Source organism: Drosophila novamexicana, unplaced genomic scaffold (assembly GCF_003285875.2).
Source record: "Drosophila novamexicana strain 15010-1031.04,08,12 unplaced genomic scaffold, DnovRS2.1 tig00000072-arrow-arrow-pilon, whole genome shotgun sequence".
Classification (NCBI taxonomy): domain Eukaryota; kingdom Metazoa; phylum Arthropoda; class Insecta; order Diptera; family Drosophilidae; genus Drosophila; species Drosophila novamexicana.
The window spans coordinates 403,731-421,249 of NW_020824771.1; the positions used below are offsets into that span (position 1 = coordinate 403,731).

The 17,519-nt window shown below is 42.1% G+C and overlaps 6 protein-coding genes across 6 annotated transcripts; 2 read left to right on the forward strand and 4 right to left on the reverse strand.

Moving 5' to 3' along the window:
• Positions 1-248: 248 nt before the first annotated feature.
• Positions 249-1,664, reverse strand: LOC115771450 (60S acidic ribosomal protein P0). Its single transcript, XM_030717164.1, has 3 exons — positions 1,595-1,664; positions 1,377-1,467; positions 249-1,310 (listed from the first exon to the last, which is right to left on the reverse strand). The coding sequence occupies exons 2-3, from the start codon at positions 1,428-1,430 to the stop codon at positions 411-413; spliced, it is 954 nt and encodes a 317-aa protein (XP_030573024.1). The 5' UTR covers positions 1,431-1,467; positions 1,595-1,664; the 3' UTR covers positions 249-410.
• A 320-nt stretch (positions 1,665-1,984) lies between these two features.
• On the forward strand, positions 1,985-2,727 carry LOC115771474 (dnaJ protein homolog 1). The gene has a single exon (XM_030717196.1). The coding sequence runs from the start codon at positions 2,179-2,181 to the stop codon at positions 2,560-2,562; it is 384 nt and encodes a 127-aa protein (XP_030573056.1). The 5' UTR covers positions 1,985-2,178; the 3' UTR covers positions 2,563-2,727.
• An 875-nt stretch (positions 2,728-3,602) lies between these two features.
• On the forward strand, positions 3,603-11,513 carry LOC115771419. Its single transcript, XM_030717121.1, is given in 4 exon segments — positions 3,603-4,517; positions 7,482-8,083; positions 8,145-10,213; positions 10,274-11,513. Coding segments are annotated over 4 exon segments (3,573 nt in total). The 5' UTR covers positions 3,603-3,688; the 3' UTR covers positions 10,347-11,513.
• On the reverse strand, positions 5,063-6,702 carry LOC115771418 (DEAD-box helicase Dbp80). Its single transcript, XM_030717120.1, has 2 exons — positions 6,056-6,702; positions 5,063-6,001 (listed from the first exon to the last, which is right to left on the reverse strand). The coding sequence occupies exons 1-2, from the start codon at positions 6,618-6,620 to the stop codon at positions 5,169-5,171; spliced, it is 1,398 nt and encodes a 465-aa protein (XP_030572980.1). The 5' UTR covers positions 6,621-6,702; the 3' UTR covers positions 5,063-5,168.
• A 412-nt stretch (positions 11,514-11,925) lies between the features above and the next one.
• Positions 11,926-12,377, reverse strand: LOC115771376. Its single transcript, XM_030717060.1, has 2 exons — positions 11,993-12,377; positions 11,926-11,930 (listed from the first exon to the last, which is right to left on the reverse strand). Exons 1-2 carry the CDS (start codon positions 12,375-12,377, stop codon positions 11,926-11,928), a joined length of 390 nt encoding a protein of 129 aa, XP_030572920.1.
• Positions 12,208-17,125, reverse strand: LOC115771475 (gamma-tubulin complex component 6). Its single transcript, XM_030717197.1, has 7 exons — positions 16,232-17,125; positions 15,969-16,171; positions 15,752-15,905; positions 15,325-15,689; positions 13,105-15,260; positions 12,351-13,040; positions 12,208-12,290 (listed from the first exon to the last, which is right to left on the reverse strand). The coding sequence occupies exons 1-6, from the start codon at positions 17,085-17,087 to the stop codon at positions 12,818-12,820; spliced, it is 3,957 nt and encodes a 1,318-aa protein (XP_030573057.1). The 5' UTR covers positions 17,088-17,125; the 3' UTR covers positions 12,208-12,290; positions 12,351-12,817.
• Between the last annotated feature and the right edge of the window lie 394 nt (positions 17,126-17,519).

Sequence of the window (17,519 nt, forward strand, 5' to 3'; positions counted from 1 at the left end):
TTGCCAACAAAAATGTTGCTGGCAACATGCACTGTAAACTTTGTTATTGACACGAGCCACGTTTAAGATGTCCCTTACAAAATTATCCATTAACTAGAGATGGGAGGTATCTTTCAGGACACGTAGATGCTCCACTCATCCAAAAGAAGACAATGGGTAAAAAAAGTTGTATAAAGTTGACACAAACATTTTTCGTTCCTATTGCAGACGCATTTTGGTATTCAGCTAGATATAAACACATTGATAAATATCCAGTTTACATGTTTATTGTTGTTATTGAATGCTCACTGCAAATGCAACTTGCCATTGAGTTTGTCAAACCGCGACAATAATTTGCATAGGCAGCTGGGCCAAAATCTATGTAAACATTGAAATTGTAGCTGAGCGACCACTGCAGGAGTTTGTGGCGCTTAATCGAAAAGGCCAAAGCCCATGTCATCATCCTCCTCCTCGGATTCGGACTCGACCTTCTTGGCCTCCTCCTTCTTTTCGGCAGCGCCGCCAGCAGCAGCTGGTGCCGAAGTGGCAGCAGCAGCAGCAAACTTGCTGGGATCCTTGATGTACTCCTTGATGGTGGTGGCCTCCTTGAACTCAACCTCTGTGGTGGCAGCGATGGCCAACAGGTTCTTGAAGCCGTTGGCAATGCTGTGAGGTGCCGAAGCAATCGTTGGATAACCAACAGACAAACAGACGGCAGCCAGATTGGCAACGCCTTGCTGGAACTTGGCGCGCAAATCCTCGGGCTTGATGTCCAAGATCTCAGGAGAGAAGATTGAACCCGAATCATAGACCTGGCTCACGAGCAGACCATACGAGAATGGCGAAATGTTCAACATGTTCAGCAAAGTGGCCTCAGAGGCGCCCACTTTATCGCCGGGCTTCAAGATTGGCACATCGTTGATGATTTCAATTGTACCCTTGGAAATCTTGGTTGGGATGGAGAGAGCCTGGAAGAAACTAGTCTTCTCTGGACCCAGACCAGTATTCTGAGCCGGAATTATGACGGGCAAAGGTGCAATGGCGCCTGGACGTGCGGGAGCGCGCACCTTCGATTCCAACAGTTTATCGCGAACCTCAGCCAAATCGCCCTTGGTGAACACAAATCCAACATTTCCCTTGATGTGCGGCAACAGTTTTTCCAACTGCGGGTTGTTCTCCAAATGTCCGCGAATGGCTTTGCGCATCATCGTATTCTTGCCCATCAATACCACAGCGAGGCCACGCAGGCTGGTACGGATGTTCTGCATCTGCTTGGAGCCAACATTGTCGGCGCCCACAATGAAGCACTTTGGGAACTCATCGAACAGTTCCTAAATTCATTTCGTTAGTGAATTCTTAAATATCTTATTTCTTAAACAGTTAAAAATACAACATACCACAACTTTGATGAAGTACTGAGCCTTCCATGCTGCTTTGTTCTCCCTAACCATTTTGTAATTGTATTAGGGACTCGTATGAATTTAAGAACTGTAAATATGGAAACATTTTATTACCATTTGGTACAGCAAAGTTTGCTTTCTTAAAATTTCTTGTTTTTTATGCAAAAACTATTAGGATTACACATATTTTTTTAAGATTTTTACTCTTCACTTACCAAAACACAAACTATACGCGTTGATGACTCGGACGAAATGGGAGAGATGTGCGATAAGTGCAGCGAAGCTATCGATAGGGTAAGACATTGTTCTAAATAATATCGATTGGTAATTGTACAATTGACATAAGACGAATTTCCTATTACCCATGTAATTATTTAATAATTACCTGTTTTTGCTGTTGTCATTCCATATTACTTTTAAAAAATACCCATTGTTCATAATATTTACAGCCCGCGATACTAGCTATCAAGCTATCGATAGTTTCTGAAAGTGTCACCCTACAAAAAAAGGAAAATGGTAAAGCCGCACTGTTGTTCCGTGTAGTGTTGCAAAATATTCTTTTTTAAAGCAACCCTACTCTCGAACAGCTGTTGTTAGTTTTATTTATTATCGATAACTGTTTTGCGAAATTTAAGCTATGCTTATAATAATTATAAATCCAGTTGTGCAAGGTACTTAGAGCATACTTTCCCTCTTAATAAGCGGCGAAACAAAAGCAGACAAACGAAGGACCTTGAAGCGCAAACTATATTTGGCACCAGCACTTAAAATCTTATTGAATTTCACAATAAGTCATAGGATGGGCAAGAACTATTATCAGATTTTAGGCATTAACAGGACGGCAAACGATGATGAAATCAAAAAAGGTTATAAGCGAATGGCCCTGAAGTATCATCCAGATAAGAACGACCACCCACAGGCTGCGGAACGTTTCCAAGAGATTGCCGCTGCATTCGAGGTACTGTCAAATAAGGAAAAACGCCTAATATATGACCAATATGGAGAAGAAGGTCTTAAAAACGGCGTTGAGCAAACGACTTTTGCACAACCAACAGCGGACATGTTGCCGTTTATGTGTGCCGTTGGGGGGACTGTTTTGTTTGCCTTCGCTGCGTTCAAGACATTCCAATACTTCACCAAAAAAAAGGATCCAGAACACGAAAGTGACTCATCTTCGGAATGAGAAGCTTAATATTTTCGAATTTACGCGCTTGTATCTCTCGCATGTTATAAAATTGTTAAATTGTATTGTGTACATTTTTTTCTTGCATTACGCCAAAGCGAATAGTCCGCAGAATGACTAACTATTTTTGAATTTAGATGTTTGCACGTCTTTATTAATAAATTGTTTGAACTGTATTTCGTTGTTTGGTGTAAATTTACCTCTTGTTTTTAAACACATAACAGCCTAATGACTCAGCTGCATTTCTATCGATAGGCAACTTATAACAGCTTATCAGTTTGCCTATCGATAAATATGTGACCATGTGTTGCAAAAAACATCGATTTAGGCAACCATCGTGGTATTGTTTTTACATTATTTATTTATGTTAAAAAGTTAGAGCACATCAACATCAAAATAGTCTCAGGACTTGGTAAACATTGGTAAACATGGATCATTCCGAACGAATGACGCATATTGCCAAAAATCTCAAAGCATTGATGTAATCGATAGCCCTATCGATGTTTCTAGCATAGATAAATAATGGTACATCCCCTGAATTTCTTCTATACTGCTGTAAGGCTCGCATATATGGTTAATAAGAATAATCGACATCTTGCTGATGCAGGCCCATTCGAAGTTTATGCAACAATCGTGTATAGCTGTATATTGTTCTTCTAAAAACTAAAGATAATATAATACCTGATTTTAACTGTAAGAACTATTGATACTGCAACTTTCTTAACGTGTTTATTTTCGATATGTGCGAAGTTAACATTTATCGGTAATTATTTAGTTAAGTTATCGGAAACAAGAATCGACGGGAACAGCTTAGAAATTACCTAAATACTTGCTTTACTGACAAAACGCTTAAATATCTAACTGATAAGCAGTCATCACAACAGATATTAACATAACAGACAAATAACACGAGCGACAAATGTTAACATAACAGACAAATAACACGATCGACAATGTTAACATAACAGACAAACAACACGATCGACAAATGTTAACATCACAAACCAATACGACGCGACATTGCCGTATATCGTTAAAAGTAAGTCACACTAAAAGCAACTTGGCCGCCGGTCAAAAATATGCAAAATATTAACACCATAAGTTCGTCAGAAACATAACAATTATAATGAGCAAACAATTTGAAGATCACTATGGGACCCTTGGAATCGATCAAAAGGCAACAAATGGACAAATCAGAACTGCCTTTATTAGCCTTATGAGGATATGGCATCCAGACAAGAACCCACGGCAAACAGACCGTGGACTTGAGTATTGTAAGTCGATAAATAGAGCATACAAAGTACTTTCGGATCCAGATTTGCGCAGAGACTATGATCGAATCTATAATGCCCATAATAATCAAAAGAAAAGCCAAGGAGGCCAGTCACAAGGTCAAGGGAAAAACAGCAGCCACCATCAACAGGAGAATGCGAAATCTAGTAATGATAGTGGATATAAACAGAACAATAAATATCATAGGAATACCGGCAATAAAGAAGATAAAACATACAATCAAAGCAAGACCAACTCAAACGGACCTCATCAACACAGCCATCAAGATCGAAACAACTACGAAAATCAAAGAGGCTACCAAAATCAAAATAATGGATACAGTAGTTGGCATGAGCAGCGGAACAACCATGATTGGAGTAACCACAATGCCCAATATGAAAACTTTGAAAGAAATCGAAGCGGCGCAGACAACACCAACTTATATGATATACTCGGCTTAAGAAAGAATGCTCAAAAGCAGGATATCGAAAGTGCATTTCGCAAATTGGCATTAAAATACGGGGATAGTGAAAACCCTGCGATCAAGCGACAATTCCAAAAAATTCTTGGGGCATATTTAGTTTTAAGTGATCCAGTCTTGCGTGCCAACTATGATAGGGAGAACAATAACAATAACAACAACAACAACAACAACAACAACAACAACAACAATAACAATAATTGTGAAAGGAGAAGTAACTATGGAACATTTACATTTTTTAGCGACGAGCATTTTGATGATTGGTGGTCTATATTTTGGGAAAACCCAGATATTTGGAAAGCTATCTGTCTTTTATGCTTAGGTGGCGGATACATATTGATCATTGTTTGCAAATGGACGGCCATTATACTGTATCATGCAGCAAAGTTAATCATTAAAACTTTGCCACCTCTGCTCTTTATACTAAGGAAACTTATTTGCATTATTGTTCCCCCATTGTTCAAGGGGTCAATATTTTTGCTTAGAGGCTTAGCAAAATGTATTGGCTGGAGTTTCAAAATGTTATTGAGGTGTGTGATTGGATAAAGTTAAAAAAAAAAAAAAAAGACATTTTATAAAAGATCGTCCAATTTGTAAGTCCAAAATAACAAATTTTAACTTTAAGTTTAAAGAATATAAATTGTTGTATTGTCCCATTATAAACAAATAAAAAAGATGTTACCTTTTATAAAAATAAAACCTTAAAGAATACGAATAGAAAATTGTTATATTTTAAGAATAGCAATATGACGTGCACTTCTGCCTGTATTTTTTCAGAAGTTATTTTTATTTCAAGAGAAATTTCACAAATGTTGCTCACCTAATGCTAAATGAGGGGAATGATTTGAATGATTTAGTTGCCAATCTTTTCAATATCATCCGCATTATCGGTGTTCAAATAAGTAATATCCTTTTGAAAGTGCTTCTCGATAGTGCGACACACTGCCATGCTTTTCTCACCGTCAATCAGATTTATAGCGATTCCGGACTTTCCAAATCGACCAGTCCGACCAATACGATGTAAATATGTTTCACAATCAGCATTGCCGCGCAGATCAACAGGCAGATCGAAATTAACAACAATTGTAACTTGTTCGATGTCAATGCCGCGCGACAGGACATTCGTGGTGATGAGAACCTTCTCCTGTCCGGACCTAAAACGATCCAGAACAGCGAGTCTCTGCTCAACGGTCAGGTCGCCAGAAAGAACGGCTACAGAATGGCCATCGGCAATCATTTTAGCTGCCAGCCATGCAGCTGTTTTGCGTGTATGACAAAATATTATAGCCTGGCCGATGCTAATGCAACCATAGATATTCTGGATTGCATTGTATTTGCCATCTTCGTTTTTGCAATTAACATAATATTGTTTTATGTTATCGAGAGATTCCTCCTCACGCATCAATCGAATTATGGTTGGCTCAGAGACAATCAGGCGAGCAAAGTCCATAACCTCCTTGTCATATGTTGCCGAGAAAAATAGCATTTGACACTGTGAACTGAGCATTTTATGAATTCGGATGCATTGATCGTGATGTCCTTGCGTTGCAATCATAACGTCGGCTTCATCCAATACAAAAACCCGAACTTTTTTCATATCGAACAGACGCATTTTCAGACCCCAATCCAACATTTTACCAGGCGTTCCAATTAAAATGTGTTCTGTAATCTTTGAGTTTCGGTCAACTGAAAGTAAACTTTATTTAGTATCAATATGCACAAAATCTAATGTTGCCTTACCTTCTTCACCGCGAACAGCAAATCTCAGCTTTATATCCGGACAAAATTGACCCATGCGCGCGGCCACTTCCCCAGTTTGAATCGCGAGCTCATAAGTGGGCGACAGGCACAAAACCTGAGGATGGTCCAAGGCGACGTTAACGCGACTGAGCATTGCCAACACAAATGCTGCGGTTTTTCCGGTGCCAGATTGGCTTTGTGCTATCATATTTTGCGGCGGATCTGCAAGGAGTGTTGGCAATGCAGTTTCTTGAATTTTCGATGGCGTATTGAAGCCCATGGCGTAAATGCCCTTCAGTAGTTCCGGTTTTAGATGTAGTGCCTCGAACGTTTTAACTGAATGCAATGGCGAGTTCGGATTTTTTTGTTGAATGTCCAAAGACTGGTTGGTGTTAACCAAACCCTTTCCCAATATCTTAATAAGAAGACTGGTTTCCGCTGGGTCCGCGACATCCGGTTCATTGTCCTTGCTGGCTGCTGTTGTCGCCGCCGGTTCATCTGCATTTAGGTTAATTTTCAATTTCGGTACCTCTTGGTCTTCAGCAATTTTAACCCAGTCGGTCATTTTTGATTCTTTTAATAATTGCCCTTTTTGTAGTCAAAATGTTATTGCACAAATATGTGGATAGAGACAGTCAATGCCTGATGCAGCTGTTTTCAATAAATGCGTGCAAAAAAAGTTATCGATAGTAAATTAAGGGCTTCGCTTGGTATGCTGTTCATGCAAAAGCAAATAACGTAATAAAAAATCTGTAAGCTCTTAAGACTTAAGCGGAATATATAAGAGTTGTACTTTCGATAAGTGCATTGAACTTCCATGTAAACCGCACTTGCGTGTTCTTGCGCTATTCATAATCAGCATATTAGTACGAGCTGATACAATTAGTGCTGCAAATGTTTTAAAAATTAATATACCGACATATCGATACTACTATCGGACATGTCGTTGTTCTGTCGACATATCGATACTACAATCGGACATGTCGTTGTTCTGTAATGTACATTGTACAATGTTTTTGGAAAACTTTACTGCTTTATTTTATTCGCTCAAAATTAGCTATAAAATTAAAGCATTCTCAAGATAGTTAATGCGAAATCCGAAGCCTGCTATAGCTACAAATCGAAAATTGGTGAACATTTCACATCTAGAGGCACTAAGGTGAGGTTTCGTATTTGGTTTCAACATTTGTGAGGATCCTCCACTGGCGTTGTAGCTGCGAACGTTGCTAAACAAGATAACTGCGCAGTTATATATATGTATTCTGCACATGTATGCAAGTCCTTCAATTTTGATGCCAAGGCAAAACTCTACGCTGGGAACCGAAAGAAACTGCGAACACAGCAAAAATGTCTTCGGCGGGAAATGCTGCTGAGCAAGCAGAAAATATGACGCGCTGGTTTAACGAGAAACTGTCCATAAGAGAAGAGAGCAACAACAACAACAGCAACAATTGTAACGCAAACAAATACATTGCGCCAGCAGCAGCGGCCATGCCAAAGATGTGTCCCAGCAGCACAAACAACAACCAAACCAAGGAATATAATGAAATATGTAAAAAGGCTCAAGCTGGCCACAAGATTATGATAATTATGCGCGGTCCGCCGGGCAGCGGCAAGTCCACAATGGCCAAAACACTGCTACAACAAATTCATTTGCTGGAACAGCATTCGATTACGGATTTTGTGCACAGCAGCGACGATTACTTTCTCACGACGCGTGGATACCAATTTAATCCGAATCTGTTGCCAGAAGCTCACGACTGGAATAAACAACGGGTAAAGCGCAAAGCCGCCGCTGGCTGGAGTCCCATCATTGTGGACAACACGAATATAATGGTATGGGAGATGCAGCCCTATGTACAGATTGCCGTGCAGCATGGTTACCTTTTGGAGCTGCTTGAGCCCCAAACGAGCTGGCGCAATTCAGCCACAGAGCTGGCCAAACGGAATGTCCATCAGGTGCCAAAGGACAATATAAAGCGCATGCTGGATCGCTACGAGAAGACCAGCGTTGCCGAGCTAATTGGGGTAAAAATCAATTATTTACACACTTGCAATATCCAATTATAATTTATTTTCTGTTAAACAGTTGCTTAAAGAAACAAAGTACACGGTGTCCTTGCCGCAGCTGCGTTCAAAGCCGCCTTTGCCAGCGTTGCCGGCACCTGCCACACCTGCGCTGCAATCGGACAGCTCCAGTGCGCTGTCAAATTCCCAATCGGATGGATTTAAGCTGAATGTGAATGCTCAAACGTGGATGCCGTATGAGCAAAATGTGAACAGCTACTGGGCGCAGACGAACGACCAGCCGATGCCAGCAACAGTTGCCAGCGTTGCGGCAACAGGTGAAAGTTCGTTGTTAGATTTGTTGCGAGATGAGCAACCAACCGAAACGACAAATCCAACTGGTGCCACGTCATCATCAACAGATACCAGCAACAAGGCCTTGCAGCGTCACAGCTTAAACTGCCCGAACGAGGCGGCTGGCTTTGTGGCACTCCGTCAAATATATCCGAACAAGCAGTTGGTAGGCCTCTGGGATTTGTATGTGAAGTGCAACGGTGATGTGGATTGGGCAGTCGATATATTAATCAAAGAGGATGAGCTCACAGCAGACGCCGCCGACTATGCTGAGGAAGCGTTGCTCCTGGAAAGCGAAGAATTTCGATGCGATTGCAGCAATAGCAGCAACAAGTTGCAATTGCAAACATCAGCTGTGCCGGCTGCTCCACCCACACCAGTTGTTCACAAAAGCCAAGCTAAGCCACAGCGTCAGCCGCGTACTAGACGCAACGCTGGCCTTGGTTACGCGAACCGGGAACTGCAGCTACAGATTGAGAACAGTTTTGTTTTGGGCGATGACCAGTACTCGGAGCATACGCGCAAAATACGCGACATACGCAATGGTTGTTTAGATCAACCGCTGCCCCCAGTTGAGCCGGCACCAATGGCTGCTACTGACGAGGACGATGATGATTCGGAGGATAATGCACTACTCGAAATGGATCTGGGTGAAAATTTTATTGAACAACTCCGCAGCAACTTTCAGTGGGAGGGTGAATTGCTGCCCGTAGATCCAGAGGCGTTGCCCACAAAAGTGTTTGTGCCGTACAGTCTGGCCAAGCAATTGTACATGCTTTGGATGGAAGCGGTGCACAATCAAGTTGAAGAACAGCGTCAGCAAACGCTGCGCGATGATGAGCAATTCGCACGCCTGCTCAAGCATCCCAAATACGCTGAGTGCAGCGAATCGCCCGGCAACGTAAACGAGCTGCTCGATATGGAGCTGGCCTGGAGCATCTACAACAGTGAACAACAGGCGGCCAAGCAGGCAACCCAATACAAGCCCAATGATATTGCTACGCATTTGACTAAAATGAAGCTGTGCGAGAAATTTCCCGAAATTCCCAGCGATACCGTGCTGCAGGTCTTTGAAGCTACTGACAACAATTATGTGAAGACCGTTGAGGTGCTGGACAGCAATGTGCAGAGCGATTTAACCAGCGCCGAGCTTTACGAACAGGCGCAGCGCGAAAACGAAAAGGTAAGTGGTGCTTAACTCGTTATAGTAATTCGATATTTGATCATAATTTCTCATCAATATACATCTTCATAACAGCTTAATCAACAAGAGCAACAGCAACAGCCTCCACCTAAGGCGCCCAGTCCACGTTCCGTAGGAAACGTCAAGTTGCAATCGCCACAATTGCACGAGGAGGCGAAATGTGCAGCATTGCGAGACTTTGAGGAGACACGTAATCTGGCCGCCCATCATGCCCAATTGAGAGCCGAGTGCAATTTGAAAGCCAAGCAGGCGATACAGCAGGGCAATGGTAGCGTGGCGCTGTACTATTCGGAGATTGCGCAGCTGCATAAGAAAAAGATCGATGTATTTAATCATCGTGCGGCCAACTGCATCATGGAAGTACACAAGCACACGCAAAACAATCCGGATTTGCTAGATCTACACTATTTGCATACCATAGAGGCGGTTAGCAGTCTCGACTTGTTCCTGGATCGCCACATAAGTGTGCTGCGCAATAGCACGCGAGTGTATAAGCATGTTTTTATCATTACGGGTCGGGGACTACATAGCGCAAATGGTGTTTCGACCATCAAGAAAAATGTAAAGGCTCGTCTACAGGAGCGACGTTTGCGGTAAGTGTCTTTGCTTTTACAGAATTATTATGAAATACATAACTCTTAATAATTTATCAGCTGGCAAGAGGTTAATCCGGGTCTGCTTCGTGTCAAAGTTTTTTCAGCGTCGCGTCACTCCAAAAACTTTTGACTATTTGCATTGAGCGTCAATATATGAAGCTGTATAACTTTCAGCAACATTGGATACACTATTCATTTAAAGCCATCATATTTAGCGCTACCTCATTTTAATATTTTTTGTATAAGATTTCTTACAAAATTAACAGTCTATCGATATTTACATTCGTATTATTTTGTGTGTTCATCAAGACATTCCCCACACTTTTTAATAAGCACCTCTTATTCATTATTACAACTATTTTCTATTTGCTTTTAAGTATGTTTAACAATTAAGTTTTTCAAAATGTATTTACATATATGCGTATGTATATATTTATCTTCATTTCGTATTTCCTTTAAACATCTACATTATTATTTTACTACAAATATTGAGAAAATTTAAATTATATATTTTTTTAAATACGTTTTTGGGATTTTGAAAGACCGAATTAATGCGCCACTTGTTTAAAAGTTATCTTTGCAATTCGTATTTAATATATTTGAAATATGTGAGCTTTACTTTTAAAGTTTCTTAAATTTTTATATAATCAAAAGTCCAAGTACTTCTCTTTTTTTTTTCAAACTCAGATTTTGGGTTTTTGAAAGACAGAATTAATGCGCCCCTCTTTTAAATGTTTTTTTGCAATTAGTATCTAATATATTTCAAATACGTTAGCTTTACCTTTAAGTTTCTTAAGTTCTTATAAAATCAAAAGTCAAAGTACTTCCAACGATATTCATATCGAATATGTATAATATGCAGGAAAAACTTTATATAATTTAAGACTTTTATATATAATTAATTTAAGCCAAAAATTATCATTAAAATAGTTGCATAAGTAAACAATTGCACTTTTACTTACAAAACTCAGAAACCTTGCGTGCGTACAGGTTAAATTTGTATAACTATGATAAGTGGAAAATATTTTGATGTTCAAAACTATATTATATTGTTAGCATACACTTTAGTATGTGGCATAACATATGCTAGTCGCGTATGAGGTCGTGTCTGTCGTAGTTTAGGAAAAACATTTGTGGAAATAATCTGCCTAATGATAGCTTCCGAGGCTTAGCACCTGCTTGGATCTTAGTGCAGCCTCTTCTTGATTCCCGGACTTTACTCAGGTAACTCATGCAGCTACAACCTGAAGGATTTTATACGACTCGAACGTTTCGACTACCTAAAGCCTTGAAAATTGAATGGCCCCTCATAAAATAAAACACATCCCATTTAATGTTTAAAACATGGAAAGGCAAATGTTTTACTATTCAAACTCAGCATCAGAAATATAAATACATATAAAAATGATATTTTTAGGATACACAAAGTGTAAATTAGTGCATGCTTACACATATATCGAAATCTTAGGTGTAGAAAAATGAGGGACAGTCTAAACAAATGTGTCATATATGGCTTTGGTTCAGGCCTGGATTACCCTACATATAGCAACTAGGTAGGTTCATCTTGTAGTTGGTTGCATGGCGACTGATTTTCCTTGCCGTCCAGGTTCAGGCGATTCATGGCCACCAGTTCCATTAGGTTAGCCCGACTGCGTTTCGGCGTGAAGCGAGTGGCAGAGTTGGAATTGGAGCCGCAACCAGCGCTTTTGTTAAGCTTCTCACGCGGTGGGGTATGCAGAAATACGCCCTCAAAAATAGTTTCCAAGCTGTTCGCACGACTGATGGCACTTGTTGAATCATTTGCATTGTCGCTTGGCGCGCTGATCTGTGCATTGATCTCATGCAAGGCCACAAACTCTGGGTTGTTCTGGCGGCCAGGGCTGCGCTGCTGTGCCGACTCCTGTTTTGGCGTTTCAATATCTGACATATTTAGGTCATCAATGGGAGATGGCGTACGACCATGTGGCGAGAAGGCACGTATCTCGAAGGCGGGTAGCTCATCACAGTCCGCCGGTTCGCCCGGTTCAAAGGCCAGCGACAAGTCACTTTCGCTCTCTAGCGAGGACATCGAGCACTGGAGGATATAGGAGCTGTTTAGCTGTAGCTCAATACTGCCCATATTTATTGTATTTACCGCATCAGCATCCGATGTTGTGTCCATGTTGTACGTTGAGCGTGCTGTACTTATATGCAATGCCGAGATATCGTCAAGCATTACAAATACGCGAAAAAGGCGCTGCCTGTTGATTGCTGGCCTGTCAGCGAATTGCCTCTTTTGGGTTTCTTCGTTCGCGTTATTCGAGGGTTCTTAGCGCAGGTAGTCAATAAACTAACACGCTCTAACTTTATTGCCGCACCAGTCGGCTGGTAAACAAAATATTGTTATTTATCGAAATGCTATCGATAATTAGAAGTCCGAGTCAGTGACAGTGTGACCGTTCACTGCAAACAAAAAATACTAAAACATGTGTGGATCAACGTTTTAATTTTAACACTGTGCCAAAGAATAGTGAATATATACAAATAAGTATTTATGCTAAGGCAATGTTGGGAAAAATATATTCCTAATCAAGCACCAGACAACACCTAATAACATTTTATTTAATTCGTACTATCAGCTACATTGTAGTAGTTATTATAATTTATGATACGTATTAGGTCAACTATTTTCTCTTGATAACCGGAAGCGGCAACCTTGTTGCCCAAGTAGATCGCATAACGGATGAATTTTTCAAACTCGGCTTCTTCATATACCAATCGCTTGTAGCGCGGATGAACAAACTGTTGTTCTTCATCCAAAACAAACGGCTTTGAGTTCAAAATTCTAAAAGAAGAAGAACATAGAAAGTTAAATTAAAATTCCATTTAAATTTTAAATAGTAACCAACTTGCAAAAACGTAGCGCTATCACAAGTATATTGTCAATGGTCTCCCGAAACTTGGCGCTGCGACGATTGAGCAGCGAAAAGAAGGCGATCTCCTTTAGGTATTCCACGTGACGCTGATAAAGACCTTCAACAGAATCGACGGTGATCAGCTCATCGGTGAAAGACTTCCACGTGCCCTCCAAGGCATTTGTGACCAGATGATTCTGCAGCGTGATGACGAAATGCGACAGCTTGTGACGCACCATTTGCAGATGACGGTACTGCGATGACTGCTGCAATGGGCGACCGTGCAGCCTGGACGACTGCTGGAAGTCCAGATAGGCACGCTCCATTATGAAGCTGACGTGTCGCAGCTTTATCAAGTGTGAGAATATTTGCGCATACTTGTCCATGGTCTCCCCGCTGAATACCAGATTCAGGGGCCATTCCATTTTGCAATCAAGCTTAAATATGGACAGAGCATTGATATCCATTAGATCAAAGGCCTCCGGTATATTCGTGCAATTTAAGGCGAGATTATCGGCTACCACAGCTGCACCAGTTCCATCGGCCGCCCTGTTAATGAGCGCATTGTTGAGTATGGCGTCGAGTACACCCTTTTGGCATAAACTGTGCGGCAGAACGCCAGATTCGATTTGCTCTAGGATTCCCACAATAAGCAGTGTGCCAAATTCGCCGTCTAGCAAAAAGAAATATTTGCGTAGCTGGCAAAAATGCTCGATAACGTGTTGTTCGTGGAATATGCGCAGAACCTCGTTGCGCAGCAGCGACAGGTGAGATTTAAGTGGTATCATGACAGACAGTTGCATGTAACGTTTGATTATAAACGGATTATGTCCGATTTTTTGTATTTGTTCGGCTCCATTTGCCTGCGACGTATCCAATTGCAATGTGGGCAGGCTAAAGACAGGCTTTTCTCTTTTCAAAGCCACAGCTTCGGGCTCAGCCACAGCAGCTACAGCTGTCTGATCCGCATTATCGCGATTAGTATCACAGTTGGCACTACTATTAATACTGTTGTTATTGGCCGCATCGACCAGCTCGTTTGGAATATCGATTTCAATCTCTACATCGGATGTGGTGGACATGGGCGTTTCTGTACCCAGCGTGGATTCCACGCATAGCCTGTGCGGCTCCAATGGCAAATGCATGGCATTGCCTAAACCTCCACTGATCGTGAAGTCTCCTTCCATAACATGGCGGCGATTGCGTGCAAGTTCCGTATCCGAATGCAGTAGACGCTTCTCGGACTCACTGGCCGCATCCTCTTCACTATTCAATGAGCCGAACGTGCTGTGTTGCTGCATGCGCTGACGATTGCGCTGCAAATCTGTGAGATCCTCGAGATTCATGTTCAAATCTGGCGGCAGTTTAGTTCGCTGTTCCGTACAATTAAGAACTCGCATTCGATTTCGTTCGACTTCTGTGTAGCTGGCTGCGCTGGTCGTCGTCACGTCTTTCTGCAGCTGTACTTCCATTTGACATTCTTGAAACTGTTCGGAGGAATTATTGCGCATACGATTGCGAGTCATTTCCATATCGGTCTCATTCGAGTTCAGCACATCGGCTTGATCAGGCTGTGATGTGGCTGACTGTGGCTTAACCTTCGCCAGTTCTTCGGGATCTAATTCCTCGCAAGAAACATAGCTGCGACCACTGCTTGTGCTGTCGTCTGGGCTCGTGTCCGCGACGGTCATTTGCATCGGTGGTGTGGCCTTTTTTAAGGCAGCAATTTGCTCTTCCAAAACCTGTTTCTCCTGTTTCAAGCGCATTTCTTCCAGCTGATCGCACTTTCGCTGGTATCCTAGCTCAAATACCAGTCCCAAACGTCTCTGCTCCATACGCAACTGTTCCTGTTGCTCCCGTTGCTCATTAAGCTCTTCATAGCGCTTTTGTTTCACTGCGTTCGCCTTCAATTGCAAATCCCGCTGGCGCTGCTCCCAGGCAGCGATGTGCGACTGAGTGCAGTCCCACATGCGATTACCAAAACGTCGGCTGCTCTCTGTTTGTTCCGCTAAGATGCTTTGCATCTTAAATGGCTGGATGTTCTGCAGTATCTGTTCGTAGTGTAGCTCCAGCTCTTGGCGCATTTTCATTAACTGCTGCTCCGACAGGCATACAACCAAGTCGGGATACTTTAAATTGAAAACCGCATGCTGTAAGCCAACCACTGATTATTATGCGCCACATATATTTCAATATGTATCCATGTCTACTTACCTGAGGATTGTAAGTCTTAAGGAAACGGTTGTACTTGCCGCATTGGAGAATGGCCTGCTCGCAGCCCGCCAGAAAGCCTGGCACTATATCGGACCGTACATAATAGCCCTTGTCGAAAAATTCCTTGCTGCGCTCGTGCATCATCTTGTGCGGGCAACACTTGATGAAAAGCTCATTGAAGGGTTCCTCGAGCTCGCCCTGGTAAAGCCAACGCTGTAGCTGGGCGAAGTATGTGCCGCACAACGACCTCAACAGGTACATAAGTAATTGTGAAAATTCACAGTTGATGCCCACATTAATAGCTGACCAAACGAAGCTCAGCAGGCTCATTCCGCACATTCCGTTCATGCCTTCGGCGTTGTTCACTGAAATTGAATAGGAATCTTTAGTTAAGCGGTAGAACAAACTTGACGTAATTTCTTCTTACGACTGGGCTCAGCCTGAAACATCTGATCCATTTGCTGCAGCATCTCCATGGCGGGACCTGCGCCGCGTAGCAGTTGTGGCAAATTGTTGACAGACAGCGATAGCAAAAACAGACGGCTATTCGTAAGGAACGTAATTATGGCCTGTCGCATAGTCTTTAAAGAAAATAAGAAAGCTTGCACATTGGATTTATTAAATGCTTTGCGGTCCGGTCTTACTCGGTTCAAAGGACGTTCGATGCGATTTGGTGCGTGCTGCCATTGAGTACGGGCGCTCAGTCGCCGAAAAGCCCTGCCAGAGGCAAGAAATGGTTCCGCAAATTCAGCCAACACCTCGGGCAGCACAACGCTCAGAGTGATATGTGGTTTCAACATAAAAGTGCCATCGTCCGTGCAGACAATCGTATCAGATTGCAGACCAGCTTAGCAATGAAAGAATTAACAGGTTATAAAGTGAACAATGCTAAGGCAAATATGCCCACCTGCAGCCTGCTTTAGATGATCGATGAGGAGGGGCAGCTTAATATACATCAATTGCAATGTCTGATCCTGGTGCCATTTGAGCTCGTTGCTTACAAGCTGATCCGTGACAAAGTGCTTCTCAGATGTAATGGTCAACGTTAAGCCCTTATTAGCATCGGATTCTTTTGCTGACACTTGGCCTTTGTCCCGCAGCGGCAGGTTAATCTTAACACGCCGTGGTCCTCGCCTCGATTCATTTATACGTGACATGGAGTCCTTCAGCACTGAGCAGGCCAAAATGGGTTTCTTCTGGCTCTTTTGGGCATTGCGCATCACGTCCAGATCGCTCACCTGAAACTCTGACTGCCGGCGAAATTCGATGGGCTTTATTGAGTCTCGCATATTTTCGACCGATCTTAATAGGGGTGGGCCCTGCGGTCTACCCGGGAATTGCCAATCCCGGCAGGGGTTTGGCAGCAGTCGTAGCGGCCTGGCCAGCAAAATCTTGTTTTGCCAGGATCCACAGGATTTTGATGACTCTGGTTGTTGTTTTTGTTCCTCTTGAGCTGAGCATGTGTTGAGAAGACAGCTTGGAACCTCGTTGCCTAGTGTGGAATTTAAATTCGCGCATTGCTCGTCCAATAGCTTCTGACACTCAGGTAGCCTATCCAATCGAGGAGGCGATGGATTCGCCGAACGTGGCGACAGCAGAGATTCGTAGATTTTTGTGCGTTTATTGGCAACTGAAGCTGGCGAAGGCATCTCTGCAGCTGCAGCTGCTTGCTCCGCTTGGGCGCGCTCATCCTGCGACAGTAGCTCGGCTATTTTGGTGACTATGTTGAAAACGCTCTCGTTGGAATTATAAGCTGCTTCCATTCAAATAATTAATAATATTATTTAACAAAATTTAAAATTAAAAAATATTGCAAATACAAATAGCAGTAAATAGCGTTGAATGTTTTGGAGATGGACAATATTTACGTAGCTGTTAATCATCAAATATATCGATAACTATCATATGCGCGCTAATACGTTTATTTGATACTGGTTTTAACACTTGGTATTTTATTACAAGTACATATATATTCATGAGAGCACCCTTGCCAATTTTGTATAGGGTATGTACCAAAAGCAGTTGGCAGACAACGCCCATCCCTAGACTGCATTTGAACGAAGCAAATAATCGATTTTTGTTTGTGCTGGAATGACATTACACTGTTAGCTGTCATTAGTCCGTTTTCAAATTTAAAAGAGTAAGCGAACCCAATTGATTACAAAGTTGATTAAAAGGCAATTTTTTAAAACTTC

Coding starts and splice junctions, on each gene's coding strand:
- LOC115771475 (XM_030717197.1), bottom strand. CDS start 17,087: ATGGAAGCAGCTTATAATTCCAACGAGAGCGTTTTCAACATAGTCACC. Junction 15,690..15,751: donor GTTTCAGGCTGAGCCCAGTC/GTAAGAAGAAAT, acceptor ATTCAATTTCAG/TGAACAACGCCGAAGGCATG. Junction 13,041..13,104: donor ATAGCGCTACGTTTTTGCAA/GTTGGTTACTAT, acceptor TTCTTCTTTTAG/AATTTTGAACTCAAAGCCGT.
- LOC115771474 (XM_030717196.1), top strand. CDS start 2,179: ATGGGCAAGAACTATTATCAGATTTTAGGCATTAACAGGACGGCAAAC.
- LOC115771376 (XM_030717060.1), bottom strand. CDS start 12,377: ATGGACACAACATCGGATGCTGATGCGGTAAATACAATAAATATGGGC.
- LOC115771450 (XM_030717164.1), bottom strand. CDS start 1,430: ATGGTTAGGGAGAACAAAGCAGCATGGAAGGCTCAGTACTTCATCAAA. Junction 1,311..1,376: donor AGTACTTCATCAAAGTTGTG/GTATGTTGTATT, acceptor AAATGAATTTAG/GAACTGTTCGATGAGTTCCC.
- LOC115771418 (XM_030717120.1), bottom strand. CDS start 6,620: ATGACCGACTGGGTTAAAATTGCTGAAGACCAAGAGGTACCGAAATTG. Junction 6,002..6,055: donor TGCTGTTCGCGGTGAAGAAG/GTAAGGCAACAT, acceptor GTTTACTTTCAG/TTGACCGAAACTCAAAGATT.